The sequence below is a fragment of the Centroberyx affinis genome, unplaced genomic scaffold (genome assembly GCF_046629955.1).
Source record: "Centroberyx affinis isolate AG114_WGS23_722 - 3 ecotype Tasmania unplaced genomic scaffold, CSIRO-AGI_Caff_v1 ptg000718l_1, whole genome shotgun sequence".
In the NCBI taxonomy this organism is placed as follows: Eukaryota; Metazoa; Chordata; class Actinopteri; order Beryciformes; family Berycidae; genus Centroberyx; species Centroberyx affinis.
In genome coordinates, this window is record NW_027279335.1 from 16,302 (window position 1) to 32,854 (window position 16,553).

The window sequence follows — 16,553 nt, forward strand, 5'->3', positions numbered from 1 at the left end:
TTGAAACAGCCTGTACATAAGACGATGAGAGAACCATTTCCAACACCCACAGAGGGAAAGACAAATGACAAAGTGAGCCTGAGCATCTAATTACACTTAAAACAGTGTAAGACCTTGTATCAAATACTTCTATTCAAGTTAGACATTTAACAAAAATGGATCTGTGACAGTAGCTAGTGTATACTGATCACCATGCAAAGACAACAACTATTTACATCATTTATAAGGGCATACATGTTAGGTGTATTTGATATGGAAGTATGCCAGACCTGGGTCAAATAGTATTTGCATATAGTTATAGGTTCTGTTTTAACGTTCATGGAGTAACGGGATTGGCTGGTTTTACAGTATCAGGACAATTCAGGTACGTTGTCAAACACAGAAAGATATATTTTCAAATACTTTTCTGTCAGAACTTTCTGGTGCTCAGTGTAACGTTCCATCCTACACCCAGGGCTACAATAAACCACAAACAATATCTGAAATTACTATTTGACTCAAGCCTGGTGGACAAACGGGTGAACCAAAGCTCAAAAATTTAACTGGCTCAGTGACTTGGTACAATAACCGGTACAGCAGCAACACAACACCGTCAGTTGGAATCCCAATGCATAATAAAACGGGGGAAAAAAGCACTGCAAATCCTCTTTGGCATGCCTGGAGAATACAATCTGGTTTACCCACATACTGAAGGCAACATGTTGAAGAAAACAAGAGAATCAAAGTTGAAGTCAGTGACTCTTAGTTCCTCTGTTCATCCATTCATGCATAAGCTTGAATAATTACCCTTATTCTGTAAGCCTATTACTTCCATGATGTGTTGATGCCGTTTGTGTTGAATGAAACCACTGGCTTATGCAGACAATGAGTGAAACGTAGGGACCTGCACTATTAACACATGGACAGTCTTACTAGCAGCAGTGGGATGATTAGCCCAGTTTATCAAAACTACACAGAACAGTCCCATGTTAAAAGTTAGGAATGAAATATCCATTATCAAGCTATCACTCTTTATGATATCTGGTCAAAAACAAACACTCGAAAGGCACTCGTCAAATGAGGAAAACATGAATAGATCCCTCTGAGCACATACAGTAGCTTCTAGCAAATAATGACGGTGGATGTATCATAATCAAGGAGGGAAGCACCATATTGAAATCACTGTGCTTTTCAGAGCTCTGTGGTTTAAGCAGGAATATCCCATTTCTGCTCAACAACTCCACATTGTATAATCTTTGTTGTTCACAGTGTGTTGTGACCTCGACTTCAGACAGATGGGACCGACACATTGTTAGCATTGTACCTAGTGCAATGAGCCAGTTTCTGATAAAGATGTAGGAGGCACAGTGATAGTTTTGCGACGTTATCTGGCGATGCTGGACCTCGCGATCAGGAGTCATCGCTGGTCCGCTTGCGAGACTGGTCCCCTCTGGAAAACACAGGGACAGTCCATCAGTGACTTCAAGTAAAATGCATATCCAGAGCTTTGTTGAAATGCAATCATATGCATTAAGACTGTTTCTCTCATACACTGCCCCGGCTCCTGCTCGGCGCTGACATATGTGGAAATTGAGCCGTTCTGATCTTGCATTACTAATCTGAGCTGCTCCATCCGCAGCTGTGAAACATAAACTAGCAACCTATGGCTGTAGCTGGTAGCCATCTGAGAACGAGAGCCTCAGAAAACTCACCGTGAGAAGCCATTCATTGAGAGCTCCATCTGTAGTTTCTGGTCATGAGCGGCGTAGTCAGACAGCTGAGACTCCACAGCAGGGGGGTTGATTTGGGGAATAAATCCAGAGAAGAGGTCTGGGGCTAACTGGGCCCACGCTGAAAGAGGAAACCAACAGCCTTTTCTTAACAATGAATTAGATTAACATGCGTAGTGCATTTTGTTTGGTGTCGTGAAGGCAACTAGGTGTAGTAACAGCAGTAGAAAGCACTCACATGACATAATCACAGCAAAAGGCATAATAATAGCAGCAGAACAGGTAAGAAGATATGGCTTACCTGGCCGGAGACTATAGAGGCCTTTCACCACATTGGCCATGGTTGATGGTTGGACTTGAAAAGGCATGGAATGGGCTTTGATAAGAAGAGCTGGAAAAGACAAATAAGTGTTATAGGTGTCATACTGCCAAAGACTATAGCGAGTTCCCTTCCCCGTCTTGAACCACAAGCAGCAGCGCTACACATTGAGACAAAATTGCACCTTTGATTTGGGCAAAGGATGGAATTTCTACCAGAGGAGTGAGGTTAGGTGACTGTTACATGTTCACAATTAACAAGGTCAGAGGAGTAGTTTTAGACATCATGAACATTAATAATTCTAAACATGACAGCTAAACAAGCCAAGAAGGTGAAGCACTATACTCACGCATCAGTGTGCTCACGTGTTTTTCTGCGACATGATCAGCAAACAACTTCATCAGATCCTCTCTTAGGTCTCTGTTAAGCTTTGTCTCGATGTAGAACTTGTTCTGAAAACATTAAATGCGAAAAAAAGATGGAGTGTGAGAGATACCCAAGCACATGAGGGTGATACTCAAGCACATGCTTGGGTATGGTGGTGATATCCACCATGTTGTAAATGTCATTGGCAGGGTCTTGGTTCCATGTGGACTATTTGTAAACAGAAACTGAACAAAATACTTATCAAGAAGATGCATACCATGTACATAAATACAGGAACTATACATTGAAGAGAAGCTGTGTATTGGGTCAGCGCAAGGTTGAAGTTCTCAATGAAGTTCTCAGGTGGGCTGGTCTGGAGAGAAAAAAATAAAGGCATTAGTCAATGTATTAGTGTATTTGGCACAATGTATATATTCATTTCCTGATTTTGTATTTGCTGGTGCCAGCGCTTCCTTACTTGTAGATGGGAGGAGACCTGTTGCAGATGAGTTGTTATTTTCAATATCAAATCGTTGTAGAGCAGCTCTGAGTGTTGCTGACAAACACACTTGTAGATGTAACTAGGGTAAACAAAGTAAATGAGAAGCTCAGACCAGTCACATCACATAGAGAAACCCATTGCTTAATGCTAAAAGATGAATACCAATGATTATCAGTGATACACAAGGCAACTCTGACTGGCAACCTTGGTACCCCAAGAGTTGGCTCAACGCTTTAATCACATAGAAAAAGGTTTTAAATTTGTGTCTGTGTTGCTTGTTTTGGCAATTTTGCCCATCTAAATGGCCCGAATAATGCCCTGGTAACATCACAGGGAGCTCTTTAACCGCCCTTCACCTGGACTGTCTTACCCGTATATCTGTGCATAAGAAATGGAGATGTGGTCCGTGGGCTTCTGAATGAGCAGGAGATCAATTGCGTTCTCCAGGTTTGGCCAGTGATTTTTCCGGTAGTCTTCTACAGCCATTGCATTCAAAACTAAAGAAAGAGGAGAGGAATCATCTCGTTATACTAAGCACTTGATACTTAACAAAGCCAGAACAAGGCCTGTGGTTTCCAGCCATCGGCCTGACAGACCATGAGTCTTGGTTTCTTGCCAAGAGCAGGAGAAGCATCAATCTGTACACAGTAACGTTCATGCTATCAGAGCAGGCCAGCGAGTACTACACACACAGCTGAGGGGCTACAGGAGTTAGCCGGACAGGCTAACGGCTGAACTGCTGACCACTTAGCTGCTTCGAGGAAACTTACGAAACTTTGAAGCGGAGTTGAGGGTGAATTTCCCCCCAACCGAGGCTGACGGTGTCGAGCTGTCAGTCTCGCTGACTTCGCTGCTCTCACTGCTCGAGTCTGAGTCCGTGAACTTTGACCCGCCGGACCGCAGCTTTCCCCGACCACCCGGTTCTCCTCCCGGCACCGGCGAGCAGAGCAGAGGCTGGGGAACCGTCGTTACATCTGACAGTTGGCTTCTCAGATACGTGTGGACGTTGCCGCTGCTCGCACAATAGTTGTGATTGTGGTCGTCGTTTATGTCAAAACTGCCTTCTTCCATACCCGCCATGCTCAGAAGCGTTCGTGTGTCCAGAAGCCTAGCGTTACTAGATACTCATTTCACATTAGAATTCAGGCTAAAAAGAGAAACTGTCAAGCGTCTTCGGTGGTGTCCATCTCGGTTTGCTGTTGTGGGTAGCTGAAATTTTACGACACGTCGCATCGTCGGACTGCTGAGGAAACAGGGCGATGTAGTTCCAAGAAGACCCCAAGCTTCATCAAGGTAGCTGAAATCATATTCCAGTCTGGAAACCCTTGTCCGCTAGAACTGTATTGAAGCAGAATATCAATGAGCAGTCAGTTGGCAGAATAGATAGATAGATAGATAGCTAATGCAGACAGCAGCTAATTTATGTAGGAACCTTTATGAATAGTTTACGGACAACAGACACCATACTACGCATGCGCAAAAGTCGACCGCCTGCTGAACAATGATTTTTCACAAATATGAAGACATGTTTGGGTCTTGGTCTCACAACGCTCTCGGTGCTAATCCTCTTGTTGAATCCATAAATGTCGCACTCTATTGCTGTGTAAAACTAACTTTCCACAGAATAAAACGTAATAGACCAAATGTGACCCTCAACCAAGAACAAAGAGCAGTAGTGTACCTACTGGGAAGACGGAGGTAGGTGGAAAACCTCTCACTTTGCTTATACACTCTCTGGTAGTTCATGCGGCAGGATCAACTCATAGGCACCAGGGGGCGCACTATTCAGGTCTGCATTGAAACCAATTCATCATTGAACTGATGCACATTGATTTGAACACACAGCGGCTGCATATTAAATAATGGAAATGCATGAACAGTGTTTAAAGAGGCTTTTTTACTTATAATAAACCCCACTGGAAATAATGAACAACTCCAATAATGTAAAAATTCCTTATTCCCTTAAACCGTAAACAAAACATTACGTTTAAATAAAATGGCATGTGAATTATGTTGGTGTAGACATGTATCCAACACAAATTGGCTAAAATATTGTCTACCTACCAACAATACAGAATTTTTACAGGCAGCAGACTCCTATGTATAATGAATGGAAATGGTCTACCTTTCTGCTTTATGAAAAGTGACATGGGCAACAAAACCGGTTTTGTAAGGAAAAAAAAGTGCCATTTCTTCAATGTCAACTCATTGAATATAGTCCTAAGGCTTAATATAACAACGTTGTATAACTTTACAGATAAAAACTATCATCTACTCTGCTGAGTATGTCTCACGTTAGAGTATAAAAATAAGAGGCTTGACCATAAAAAGTAGCTGCCACATGTCAGAAGGAAAACCTTGTCAATAGATATATTTTTCCAAGATTTAAATGACAGGTGAAACACACAAAGCTTATGACAACTTAGAGGGTTGGTGAAGTGTTCTTTGGTCTAAATCGAAGCGTACTGTTCCTTTTTCAGTATTTACCCTCATGGAAGGGCAGAGCTGAAGTGTTTGTATTGCAGGGTAGAAAATGCGTTCAAGTAAACCATCTGAAGATCATTCATGTCTGTGTCTGAAACTCATAGTACCCACTATTTAATAGGCAGTAGGCTTACAATATTAACATGAACCAATTGTAAAACACATCATGAGACCACAGATGATGTCACATTATGGATTGAGATTGACCTTTGCACTCTGGTTGCTTGTAATGATTGCAATCTAGGAATTAAAGCTTATTCTACCTGTTGCACTCACTGTAAGCAGCTCTGGATGAGAGCGTCTGATAAATTTCTAAGAATGTAAATGCAAAATGAGATGAACAGGTTGAAAGAAATACAGAAAAAACAAAACTACTGCATCCTAGTAAGCAGTATACAGTATGAGCTTTCAGACACAATGCATGTGACCAAACTGGGCACAGAAACACAAAACGAGAAAAAAAAAAGAAAAAAGAATGAACTTGCTGCATATTCACACAAAGTTGTCACTCAATCTCAACTTTATGAAAATTAATAGTAAGGTCGATGAGTCAAAAATATGAAACATATATAAAAAAAAAAGACAATTAGTGCTTTGCCGTCTGGGTAGTTTACATTTAAAGGTGTGTGGTGCTCTGAATGTCTTCAGAAGTACTGTCTGTCTGCGCGCTTGACGCGGCCTCGCCGGCTAGCGTGTGTGGTATCGTGTCTCTGGCGAGAGCGCTCGCCTCGTCTGGCTCACTGTCCTCTTCCATCCCGTCTGCGCTGCACTCCGACTCCTCGCTCTCGCTCCCGCAGGAGCTCGACGTCTCGTCTTCGGAGTCGGAGTAAACTTCGGCCCCGTGGAAGATGTAGTGATTTGGTGCTTGAAATAGGTACTGGCATGCTGGGGGAAGACAAATACAGTCAATTTAGAGCGTGCATTCAATGCTTGATAGGTATATGAAAGCTGACAGGATACGTCATTGTATATTAGGGTGCTGTTCAATCTCCTCACAGTGCATTTCCAATTATTGGAATCAGCATGCATTCAAATGCTGTTAAAGAACTTAATCTTGTTGAAAGTTTTACTGCATCTGTGTTTTAACATAGTGCTTAGGGTAACAGATTTTTCTAATATCTCTCATCTGTAAATCCATAAAAAAAATCTGTTTATTACAGTAAATAGCAGGTTAAAAGACAGATGCCATCCACTCATTAAAGCTTTCCTCAACAAGATCAATGTTCCCACAGTCTAAAGCTTACTCTCAAGGCGTTTGCTGATTGGACTTCTGTTGATTCGACTCATCCAGCATCGTCTACGAAGTTCAAGGTTGGAGGTGTGGCTCTTGACGTCTGCGGCCTCTTCTCTCGCCGTTTCCTCTGTCGGCGACTCTGAAGACTCGGCCGTCTCTTCACTGGGAGGCTGAGGCTGCGGACAAAGCTCCGGCGGTGCGTCATTATCACTGGGAGTCTCTGTGACATTCTGACTTTCCGTCTCCTCCGAAGGCTCGACCGCAGAGTCTGTATTGTGTTGCTTCTGCTCCTCCTGCGCCGCGTCACCGGAAGCAGACAAGGCCTCGCACGGCGGCTGTTCTGTGGGAGTCGGTAACCGCGGGGGCTTCTCTGTGATCTCATTGAGTCTTAAAGTGTTGTAGCAGAGCTGCTCAAAGTCCCCGGCCAACCGGTGACAGAGCTCATTGACAATGACGTCACAGTCCCCAAGCAGCTCCACGTCAAAGTTGAGGTGAGGCAGCTGCTCCCTGTTGATCAGGACCTGAGGCACTTCATGAGGAATGGAGTCTGGATGAGAAACAGAAAAGAGGACAGCCGTTACATATGTTTAGATTTACTGCAAGCCTAATAAATAAAGCATTGGTTATTACATGCATCTTCCAACAACAAAAAAGAATCCATTAATCCACACAGAACATACTTGGGATGAGAGCAACTGGTCGGACTTTAAGTGAAGAGCCGATGACTATCAAGAGGTCGACCTCGTCCTTATCCTGCTTCATGGCTCTGTGGAACATTTCTGGAAGATTCTCTCCAAAGAAGACAATATCGGGCTTCATGATTGCCAAGGGGATATCTGGACACCGCGGACAGCGAGGGACAACCTGCAGGAGGAATTCATTTTTTACCATTATAGGAATTAATTCTGCTTAAGAGCACAGTGGATTGGAGACAGTTGCCTGTTTGCATAAGTTCATTTCAGCCATGCATGAAAATGTATGTCCCACATATGATGTACTATGATGGCAGAACATAAAAATTGCATATGAGTGACAATACAGCACCAGAGAACACAATTTAGGGGCCTTCTGAAACACCTTTTATCTTTAAGCTGCTGCTTGCAGCTTCTTGTGATTTCGAAGTTGTAGTAGTCAATATTGCAATTTTGATTATTTTTCAATTAAATGTGCTATCCTGCATAATTTTATAATGAATTCTTCATCACATACCTGGTTAAAAATGTCTTCCCTTACAGCCTCACAATCCACTTTGTGTTTACAGACGAGACAGGATGCGGTTGCAAACGACCCTGAAACAACAGAGGTTATTAGTGATCAATCCATGTTACTCTAGGAGTATTATAAAAAGTAAACAAGCCCCATCTTTTAGATAAATAACTTACCATGACACTGGATAATCCTCTGAACTCCAGCCACTTGTTCTAATGTATCAATGTTCTGTGTGTAATTGCGCAGCAGCTTCCCCTGTTTATCCAGCATAGATATAAATTTGTGACAGGGCGAAGGCTGGAACTGACCAGGGTAGATCTCCTGCAATAAAGAAGATGCATTCAAAACACCCATTTGTAAACAAATTGTAACACTACATATCATGAAGAAAATCAAAAGACACATGATGTACCTTTTCTGATTTTGACCAACTTAAATGTTAAATAAAGAGAATTAAGTTCAAGTAAGACCTTTCAGTAACAAAACAAGCACATACAATCAACAAACCTTAGCAAACTTGAAGAAGGGTCTTGGGTCTCTTCTAAAGTATTCAATATCAAACATAGCTTGGGGGTCTGGAAGATCAGGAAAATCTACAGCAAGCCTTGCATAAATACCGTCTCTGGAGCGAAAGTCTGGTATTCCACATGAAACCGACACCTGGAAAAAGAGCGCAAACATTCAGTCAAAAGCGAAACTCCCACATCAGCACTGTAACACAAGAGCATGATGCCACAGTGGATACGTACCCCAGCACCAGTCAGGACAAGGATCTTTTTACTTTCGTGGAGTAGCCTGACCACATCCTCCAAGGTGTTAATGTCCTTGCGCTTCTTTCTTTTTGGTGGTTCTGAGATGTTGATGATGATCTGCCACAAAGTCATGTCGTCTAAGTCCGGTGGGAGCACGGTCTCAGGAAGCAAGTCTTTCAGAATGGTCCTTGATCAGTCTCTCTTATGTGTTGTTGGATGAAACTGTAGGAACCTAGTCAAGGACACATTTCACTGTCATTTGTACTCAAAGATGACTGTGGTGTGCCACTGGTGCAACCCAAACTGTGTTTAAACCAATTCCAAGCATCTAAACAGTTCCCCAACAGATGATATCAGAGGCCTTTTGCCAATTGCATCTTAAATTCAGTGGGATACCTATTTGCGGTTGAGGTGTCCAGTCACTGGAACTCGCATGCGAGGATCTGTCGTCGTCCTCATTGATGTGGTCCGGGGTGACAGCTAGACCATTGGAGGGAAGGTCGTCATGTCCAAGAAAATCTGAGTAGAGAGAAGTTTGAACAATGATTAAATGCCGACACCTGGCAATGTCATTGTAACGACAGGAGCAAAGATGTGGCGGATAACTCTCACTTAATTGCTACCAGTTAAACAGTGCACGTGAGCACCAGTTAAGACCAATATGCATGACGACCTCAGGCGTGGTAGTGGGGCAAAATGTAAACTGGCTAGCAAACGCTAAGTTGTTACCCCAGCTTAGTGCAGTGAGGGAATAAAACCCCGAGGTATGAGTCACAGAAAGTTTAAGTGGAGCAAAGTTAGACTTGCTACTCTGTTAAGTGTGTCACTCTCAACCCTCAGACATTTGTACTGTGTTCAACATTAGCTAACTTATCTTTAGGCTGCTAGTTTAGCTAGCTCGCCGGCAAGTTGGAAAAACAATCACTAACGTTACGTACTATCAGCCACACAAACACGAGATGCCCTGTTAAATCCCCAGCTCTTTTCATACCTGCAGCCTGGCCAATTGTCCCAAGTACAGTGTTGTCGTCTAGTTTCACGACTGTTTTGTGCGGCTCCGACACCAGCAGTCCCAGTCCATTGTCTCCGCCTAGTGTTGCTGGGGCCTGCTCTACCGCCATCACCGGCTCAACCTCCTTCTCCGCTGGCTGCGCAGAATTCGCCGCTGCCTGCCAGCTCTCAGCGGCCTCCGATACGCCTGAGAATTGATCCGCCTCGGTGACTTTGACTCCATAGTTTGTCACCGTACTGATTTTCGACTTTTTCGCAGCAGGTTCGTCCATATCGGAGGCGCTTGAACAGGCCGTGCCGAGGCTGTTCTCTCCGTCCGCCATCTTCAGCCCGTAGAGCCGCTGAGCGCTGTGTGCTGAACAGATTCTTCCTCAGACAGCTGGCTGATTTGCATGACGCACGTGACTCGCTCTCCGCCAGTAGTTACGGCTCGAGCGTCACTTCCTTACGTCGATGACGTCAAACCATAACAACATATTGCTGCCTTCATGTGCTGTCGGAAAAATTGAAGTAAGAGTTAAACGCACACGAGCGACCCAACAAAGCTGTAAGTAAAACTGAGAAGTCGGAGTTTTCTTTTCTATGGTACCAGATGTGACATTTGGGGGTCGGAAAGTGCGACACCGGTGTAAACAATTAATGGTAAAAGTGATGTGTTATACAACAACCTTTGGGGAAAAATGAATTAAAACATCAATTACATGTCTGTTGTACATTTCCCCCTTTTACTTTTGCCATTGTAGCACAACGTAGCTATGTTCAGCTTGATTTCTACAACAAAAAACACCCAAACATCTACTGTTATTACAAGTTCCATTATTTCTAACCACTTGAATGTGCGACATGTCGAAGCTGGCAGCTTCATAGGAGCACTTGAATACAGCATATATCATGTGGTGAAAAATGACTCATACATTTCCAGGAGTCGGGAGACGAACACGAGAATTTCAAACCTGTGATGATGCATAATTGGATGTGTACTTATTGCCCCCTCCCTCGAATAATGACCAAATCACAAACACAGAAGTAAGACAGCACGCAGCTGACAAAATACCAGTTGATTTTCAGAATATCCAGTGAGTGAGTCACAGCAGCAGCGAGGGGGAGCCCAGCAGCAAGCTGTACATACAGCTGTGATCCCAAGGCAGCAGACAGCAGCACAAGAAATATTACCCACTTGCCTCTCAGACTTGGATGTTTTATGGAGGGTGTATTGAATCGCGAACCAGAGGATTTGGAGGATTACTATGGGTTATTAGGATGTGATGAATTATCGTCGGTAAGTTCTGGCACACTGAGATATTTAAACAGGCTCAGCCTATTTGCTGGGTGGTATGGCTGTCTTAATTTTACACCTGAAAATCATACTGGTTTAAGGGTTGAGAGGTGGAAGAAAACATAAAATGCGGGTATACACACAGACGCGTCGTCAGCAGTCTGTAAAGTGTGAAATCTAAAGGGCTCGTGGATTATGCATCGCTCCAGAGATTAGTCTGAACCCAGAGACCTGTTGATGTTTCACCAAAAGATGTCAATGGGACCAGCAGTGCTGTCTGTTTACTGTCTACATGCGTAGACATACATGCATGTGTTGTTTTACATTTGCACTCGTCACAGTAAATTGACCTGCATGTATGTCCAGATTAATAGTATATACTGAACACGTCGGTTAATAAAGTAACACAACAGGACAAGTCCCTAAACAAGTTAGCTTGTTAGTGGGAATTGGATATTCCGTGTATCTTTCAGAATGTAACGATTAAATAACATCGGTAAATCAGAAGATGTCAAAAATGAGAATGACTTTGGTAAGAGAAGGAATAGCAAAAGTGACCTCTATGTCACACAAGAAGCCCTTTGAGACATGCTTGATAAAGAGCTATATAAATAAACATGACTAGAAACAAGCTATTCGGTTTTTTTTAAGGTGTCATAATCCACTAAACACTATGGTTGTAAAGAATAAAACATTTCTAACAATTATGGAATGTGAAATGTTCAAAAAGTAATTCCTGTAAATTCAAGGCAGGATGTAAAATTGGGAATGCATTTGGTTTGTGACCTAAGTCACATGGAAGGGTGCTGTTGAAGTGTGAATGTGTTGTAACACATTGAACAATATCATCTCAAAAACAGAAAGAAAAAGTAATAATGAAAAGTTCAGAATGAAAGGATTAGCTTTCATTCTGAAAACGAAAGTCTGTAAATTGGCCTTAAAAAGTCTTAAATTTGGCTTTCTGAAATCTTTTTTCTGGCAGACTGAACAGATTGTCAACGAGTACAAGGTCCGAGCCTTGGCATGTCACCCAGACAAACACCCAGACAACCCAAGAGCAGGTAAATGTGTGGACCATTGCTGTGACAAATATGATTTTATTTCTATATATTTTTGAAGACAATTTCAAGTGCTGCCACCTTTGAGAAGTCATATTTTGTAGAAGTAGAACAGTTTTTTTTTATAGCCAGGGATGATGATCACTTATTGGATGTCATGATTTGCCCACTTTTTTATTTTTTATTACCATTTTTAGTCATTTACCATGGCACCCCTCCACTTTTCTTACTTATCCCAGAAATAGCCTATTCCCCTCTCTGATTTGCCTCCATAATGACTTCAAAGCAAATTATGTTAATGATAAGATGCTTATTGCTGCATACAAAGAGGAGGCTGTTATTCCTCATTCTGTAATCATGTTATTATGCCTTGCTCCAGGTCATATCGTGATCTTTTTCTTCTTTTTTGATGTCTGTAAAAAATCTAGTGGAAGATTTTCAAAAGCTGCAGGAAGCCAAAGAGGTTTTATGCAATGAGAGCAAAAGAAAAAACTACGACCTTTGGAGAAGAAGTGGGGTTACTATTCCGTTCCACGACTGGCAGGCCTTGAACGACTCTGTAAAGACAGTATGTAACTACATAACTTTGATTTCAGTTGAATCTGTACGACAAGAGAGACTTGTAATATATTTAGTGATCTGTTTTCAGTCAATGCACTGGGCTGTGAGAAGTAAGAAGGAACCAATGTTGGAGGGAGCAAAAGCAGAAATCCCAGTCACTTCTCAAGCAGAAGAGCTTCATTTTGGGCAGGAAGCACCGGAGATCCCTTCATATGAAGCCGTGCCATCCTCAAGTGAGTATAGTTCAAAATGTCCTGAAAGTATGGAAAATGTTCAATCCAAATACACATATAACCAAGTTCCAGACCCACTACCATTTCACATGTTGTTACATATTTGTTGTTTGGGAGAATAATCATCAGCTACAGTTGACAGTCATATCGGCAGAAAGTAAGGTCTACATGGAATTTTGAAAAGGCAAATGTGACTGCTGAATAACATAACTTGTTGAAATAATAAAATAAAATAATAAAATAGTAAAAGGACCCTCTAATAGGCTGAAAATGTGATCAACGTGATAAACATCAAATTATTACATTAACTGGTGATTATGCCTTGAAAAAGGTGTGAGATATTTCCAACTGATGATGCAATAACAATACTGACTTATTCTTATTAGTTATTACATATTAGTCAATATTACATAATCAGTTATCTTACATCCCTTCCTTATGAAGAATCATCTGTTAATGTAATAATGTGATGTCATAACATTATTGAGGAATGTATGACATCAACAGGTTTGATCACATTTTCAACCCATTTAGAAGGTTGTTTTACTACATTTTAACAAGATATTACATTATATTACATCCAGCAGTTATTACATTATCAGTTATTACATCCCTGATTGAAACCAATCACTGTCTACAATGCACCAGTCAGAAGTGTCAGTTGTCTAGATGTTTTTAACACAGTAGGAGACCTCATGTAATAAACTGACTTTTCCCATCATTGTTGTCTAGGTGATTACTGCCATCGGCGTTTCCGCTGGGCTGCTGACTCACCATCTGGTCTACTGCGGAAGTTCAGAAATTATGAAATCTGAACCTAACAACAATTTCATTTTGTTAAAATGTTGGTGTTGTCTGTCTTCTTGTCATCACATATTCAATTGTGAAGTCAAAGTTTTGTGAACATGGTCTAGCTGTTACTCAATTGACTTTTTCATAATTTCAAAGTGGGAATAGTAAGCTAAATTTGGCTATCAACTGCCAACATTAAATAATAGGTGTAACAAAAATCAGGCAATTGCACATTAGATTATGTGTTATATCTACATTTATGTTGTTACTCATCTGGCAGTGGAGAGTCAAATCTCTTTTCAACCATCTGAAACATGACTGATACCCAAATTTGATTCCCCAGACTCTTGTAAACCTAGTGATTTATTTGTTTATTTAATCTCCACACCAAATCCAAACTGGCAGAGGTAACAGGGAGTTCCTTGGGTACCTGTAAAGTGTGTTGTCAAGTTGGTGATATTTGTTGATAAAGTAAAGCCCAAAGATGACATATATATAGAAGTTTTGACCATTTGTTTTGCTTATGTGTATCATGTAATAATGTCCATTGTAATGGAGGTCATGCAATAAGGAGTATAATATATATTGGTTGTCACAGAACATGTTGTCTAGAATCACTTGGATGTGCAAAACATAGTTTTCCATCATATACACTGGGAGTTGTTACAGATATATTTTACAGAACAAGTACAGTACCACTGACATCCATACTTGTCTAAGTGAGATGGGGTTCATATAAATCAAGTCTACTGCAAAAAAAACTTTGCAGTAGACATTATCACTGTCAAACATAGTAGTACTTTCTTTAAAAAAAAAAAAAAAAATCCTGCTTTCCCTATTGTAAATCAATGTCTTATTTGAGTGCTGTTTTTGTGCTATATTCCTATACTTTGAAAGGTGGGTTGAGCATTTTTAAACCATAATAAATCAATATGCATATGCATACTCAAACTTGCCTGATACTAGAGAGCAGTCACGGATATTGGCGTGCAAAAAAGAACTATAATAATGATATAATACATTTTATTAGGATGCTATACAACCACCATAGCTAAAGTATAATATACTATAGGAATTGGTCAAGGATCACTGTAACACAATATTGTTAGTTTTTAGACCACAACATCTACGCCCTTTTTATCTATTTACATAGCATGCTGTTATTGTAGCATGCTCTGTATTCTGCAGATCAATTTCCAACTTGGTAAGCAACACAAAATACACCTGTTCTGCGTGCCGCCTCCGCCCAATTTCATTGGTTAACGCAGCCAGTTTCGTGCTGTGATTGGACAGCGTTCTGCCACTCACCCCGTAGTCGGGGTCACTTAAGTCCAACTGACAGTTACAGGCAGAGTGGTTACAAGCGGTTACAGGTCATACTCGGTACCTGAAAGTGAGTCCAGTATGGCGGGACGACTTCTACTCCGAACTTGTTCAACAACATTGCAGCTGACGAGGTACAATGTGGCGGTTAGACCCCTGCAACGGGCCATGGGCACTTTGAAAGGTGAGTTGTGCTGTTAAATACGGTCAAAATAAAGACTTTGGTCAGACTAGTCCATGTCGAAGTAACGCAGACTGAAGGGAAAGCCCAGCTGTTCATTGGTCATGTATGGAAACCATAGGATGGAAACAGACCGGTTAATTTGACTGAGCTGGACTTGTAGTATTTCTACCTTTAGCTTTCAGTTTAATATGCTTTTAGTGGCTGTATATTCCACACAGCAGCTGGAATCGTAGCAGCGTTGCTTTTTATTTATGGGATACCACTTGATTTTCACACACGTACAATATGTGGAATCAAATATCCGCTGTGACAACCTTTGTGCTTTCACGTCATGTATTTGCTATGCACCCAAAGCGAAGTATGACTACAAAACTTGAATCAAACAATCAAGGTCATTTGGATTTTATGCGGTGGAAAGGCCTCTGATAGACCCACCTCCTTTGGCAGACGTGTGTTGGTTTTGTGCCAGTATCCTGATAGAGGACTGAAGTAGCCTGGTGTCAGGTGCCGACGTGCACTTTTACTCACATTCAAGTAACCATAATAACAAATAACTACATTCAAGTAACCATAATAACAAATAACTACATTCAAGTAACCATAATAACAAATAACTACATTCAAGTAACCATAATAACAAATAGTGTAACAGTTTTCTTAAGAAGATGACAAGCCTCATATTATCGAGAGTTTTGGTTGTATTAAATGCATTGCCATACAATTACAGGAGTGCCAACAGATGAAGAACAGGCCACTGGATTGGAGCGACGTGCTCTACAGGCCCTCAAAAAGGGAAAGGTAGGCTACTGGATGCAAAAGGACTAGTATGTTATGCTTAATGTTTAAGCAAAGGTTCTAATTTTTCTCATAAATTTACATTAAAGGATCCCTATAGCATGCTGAAGCCCAGGGAGTATGCTGGAACCAAGGAAGACCCTCACATTGTCCCAGGCATCGGGACTAAGAGGCTGGTGGGCTGCCTATGTAAGTGCCACATTGATGCTGCACATTGAAGACAAAGTCCAATGATTTCTTATGATTAGTGTACATGAATAACTAAGTTCACCATAATATAATGTTCTGTAGGTGAGGAGGACAACACTGCTATTGTGTGGTTCTGGCTTCATGAGGGAGACGCCCAACGCTGTCCTTCCTGTGGGTCTCACTATAAACTGGTCCACCATGAGTTGCCTCACTGAAACTAAACTTTAACACTACAAGCTCTACACAACTGGGACAACATTGTCACCGCTAATTGCCTCATTCATTGCCAGATACCAAAATGTGTGCATATAATTAACTATGTACAGTTTCCAATCATTAAAATGTAAACCTGAACTTAATTGTCTGATAGAAATCTGTTAAGTTAGGTTTTTATTAAAGGAACAGATCAACATTGTCCCCATCATTCTGTGATAAAGGATGGTTAAAATTATTATTCTGAATTCCACTGCTTTGAGTGAAAAAGTGTGGAACTACGCGTGTGGATGTGATGACATGAGATGGAATACAGGAAAATATGCTGTAATTTCAGTGACCA

At 41.4% G+C, this 16,553-nt stretch overlaps 4 protein-coding genes across 4 annotated transcripts; 2 read left to right on the top strand and 2 right to left on the bottom strand.

Moving 5' to 3' along the window:
• LOC139644223 (CDK2-associated and cullin domain-containing protein 1-like) lies at positions 1 to 4,087 on the bottom strand. Its single transcript, XM_071519639.1, has 8 exons — positions 3,667 to 4,087; positions 3,267 to 3,393; positions 2,873 to 2,975; positions 2,672 to 2,767; positions 2,378 to 2,480; positions 2,011 to 2,100; positions 1,692 to 1,830; positions 1 to 1,429 (listed from the first exon to the last, which is right to left on the bottom strand). The coding sequence occupies exons 1-8, from the start codon at positions 3,974 to 3,976 to the stop codon at positions 1,390 to 1,392; spliced, it is 1,008 nt and encodes a 335-aa protein (XP_071375740.1). The 5' UTR covers positions 3,977 to 4,087; the 3' UTR covers positions 1 to 1,389.
• Positions 4,088 to 5,882: 1,795 nt separating this feature from the next.
• Positions 5,883 to 9,930, bottom strand: LOC139644231 (NAD-dependent protein deacetylase sirtuin-1-like). Its single transcript, XM_071519644.1, is given in 10 exon segments — positions 5,883 to 6,265; positions 6,625 to 7,161; positions 7,295 to 7,478; positions 7,824 to 7,903; positions 7,997 to 8,144; positions 8,331 to 8,483; positions 8,573 to 8,766; positions 8,769 to 8,807; positions 8,972 to 9,094; positions 9,567 to 9,930. Coding segments are annotated over 10 exon segments (2,070 nt in total). The 5' UTR covers positions 9,910 to 9,930; the 3' UTR covers positions 5,883 to 5,996.
• A 588-nt stretch (positions 9,931 to 10,518) lies between these two features.
• LOC139644226 (dnaJ homolog subfamily C member 12-like) lies at positions 10,519 to 14,230 on the top strand. Its single transcript, XM_071519641.1, has 5 exons — positions 10,519 to 10,865; positions 11,845 to 11,923; positions 12,349 to 12,488; positions 12,570 to 12,714; positions 13,447 to 14,230. The coding sequence occupies exons 1-5, from the start codon at positions 10,788 to 10,790 to the stop codon at positions 13,527 to 13,529; spliced, it is 525 nt and encodes a 174-aa protein (XP_071375742.1). The 5' UTR covers positions 10,519 to 10,787; the 3' UTR covers positions 13,530 to 14,230.
• Positions 14,231 to 14,838: 608 nt separating this feature from the next.
• Positions 14,839 to 16,407, top strand: LOC139644232 (cytochrome c oxidase subunit 5B, mitochondrial-like). Its single transcript, XM_071519645.1, has 4 exons — positions 14,839 to 15,013; positions 15,741 to 15,811; positions 15,898 to 15,997; positions 16,100 to 16,407. The coding sequence occupies exons 1-4, from the start codon at positions 14,911 to 14,913 to the stop codon at positions 16,210 to 16,212; spliced, it is 387 nt and encodes a 128-aa protein (XP_071375746.1). The 5' UTR covers positions 14,839 to 14,910; the 3' UTR covers positions 16,213 to 16,407.
• Positions 16,408 to 16,553: the final 146 nt, after the last annotated feature.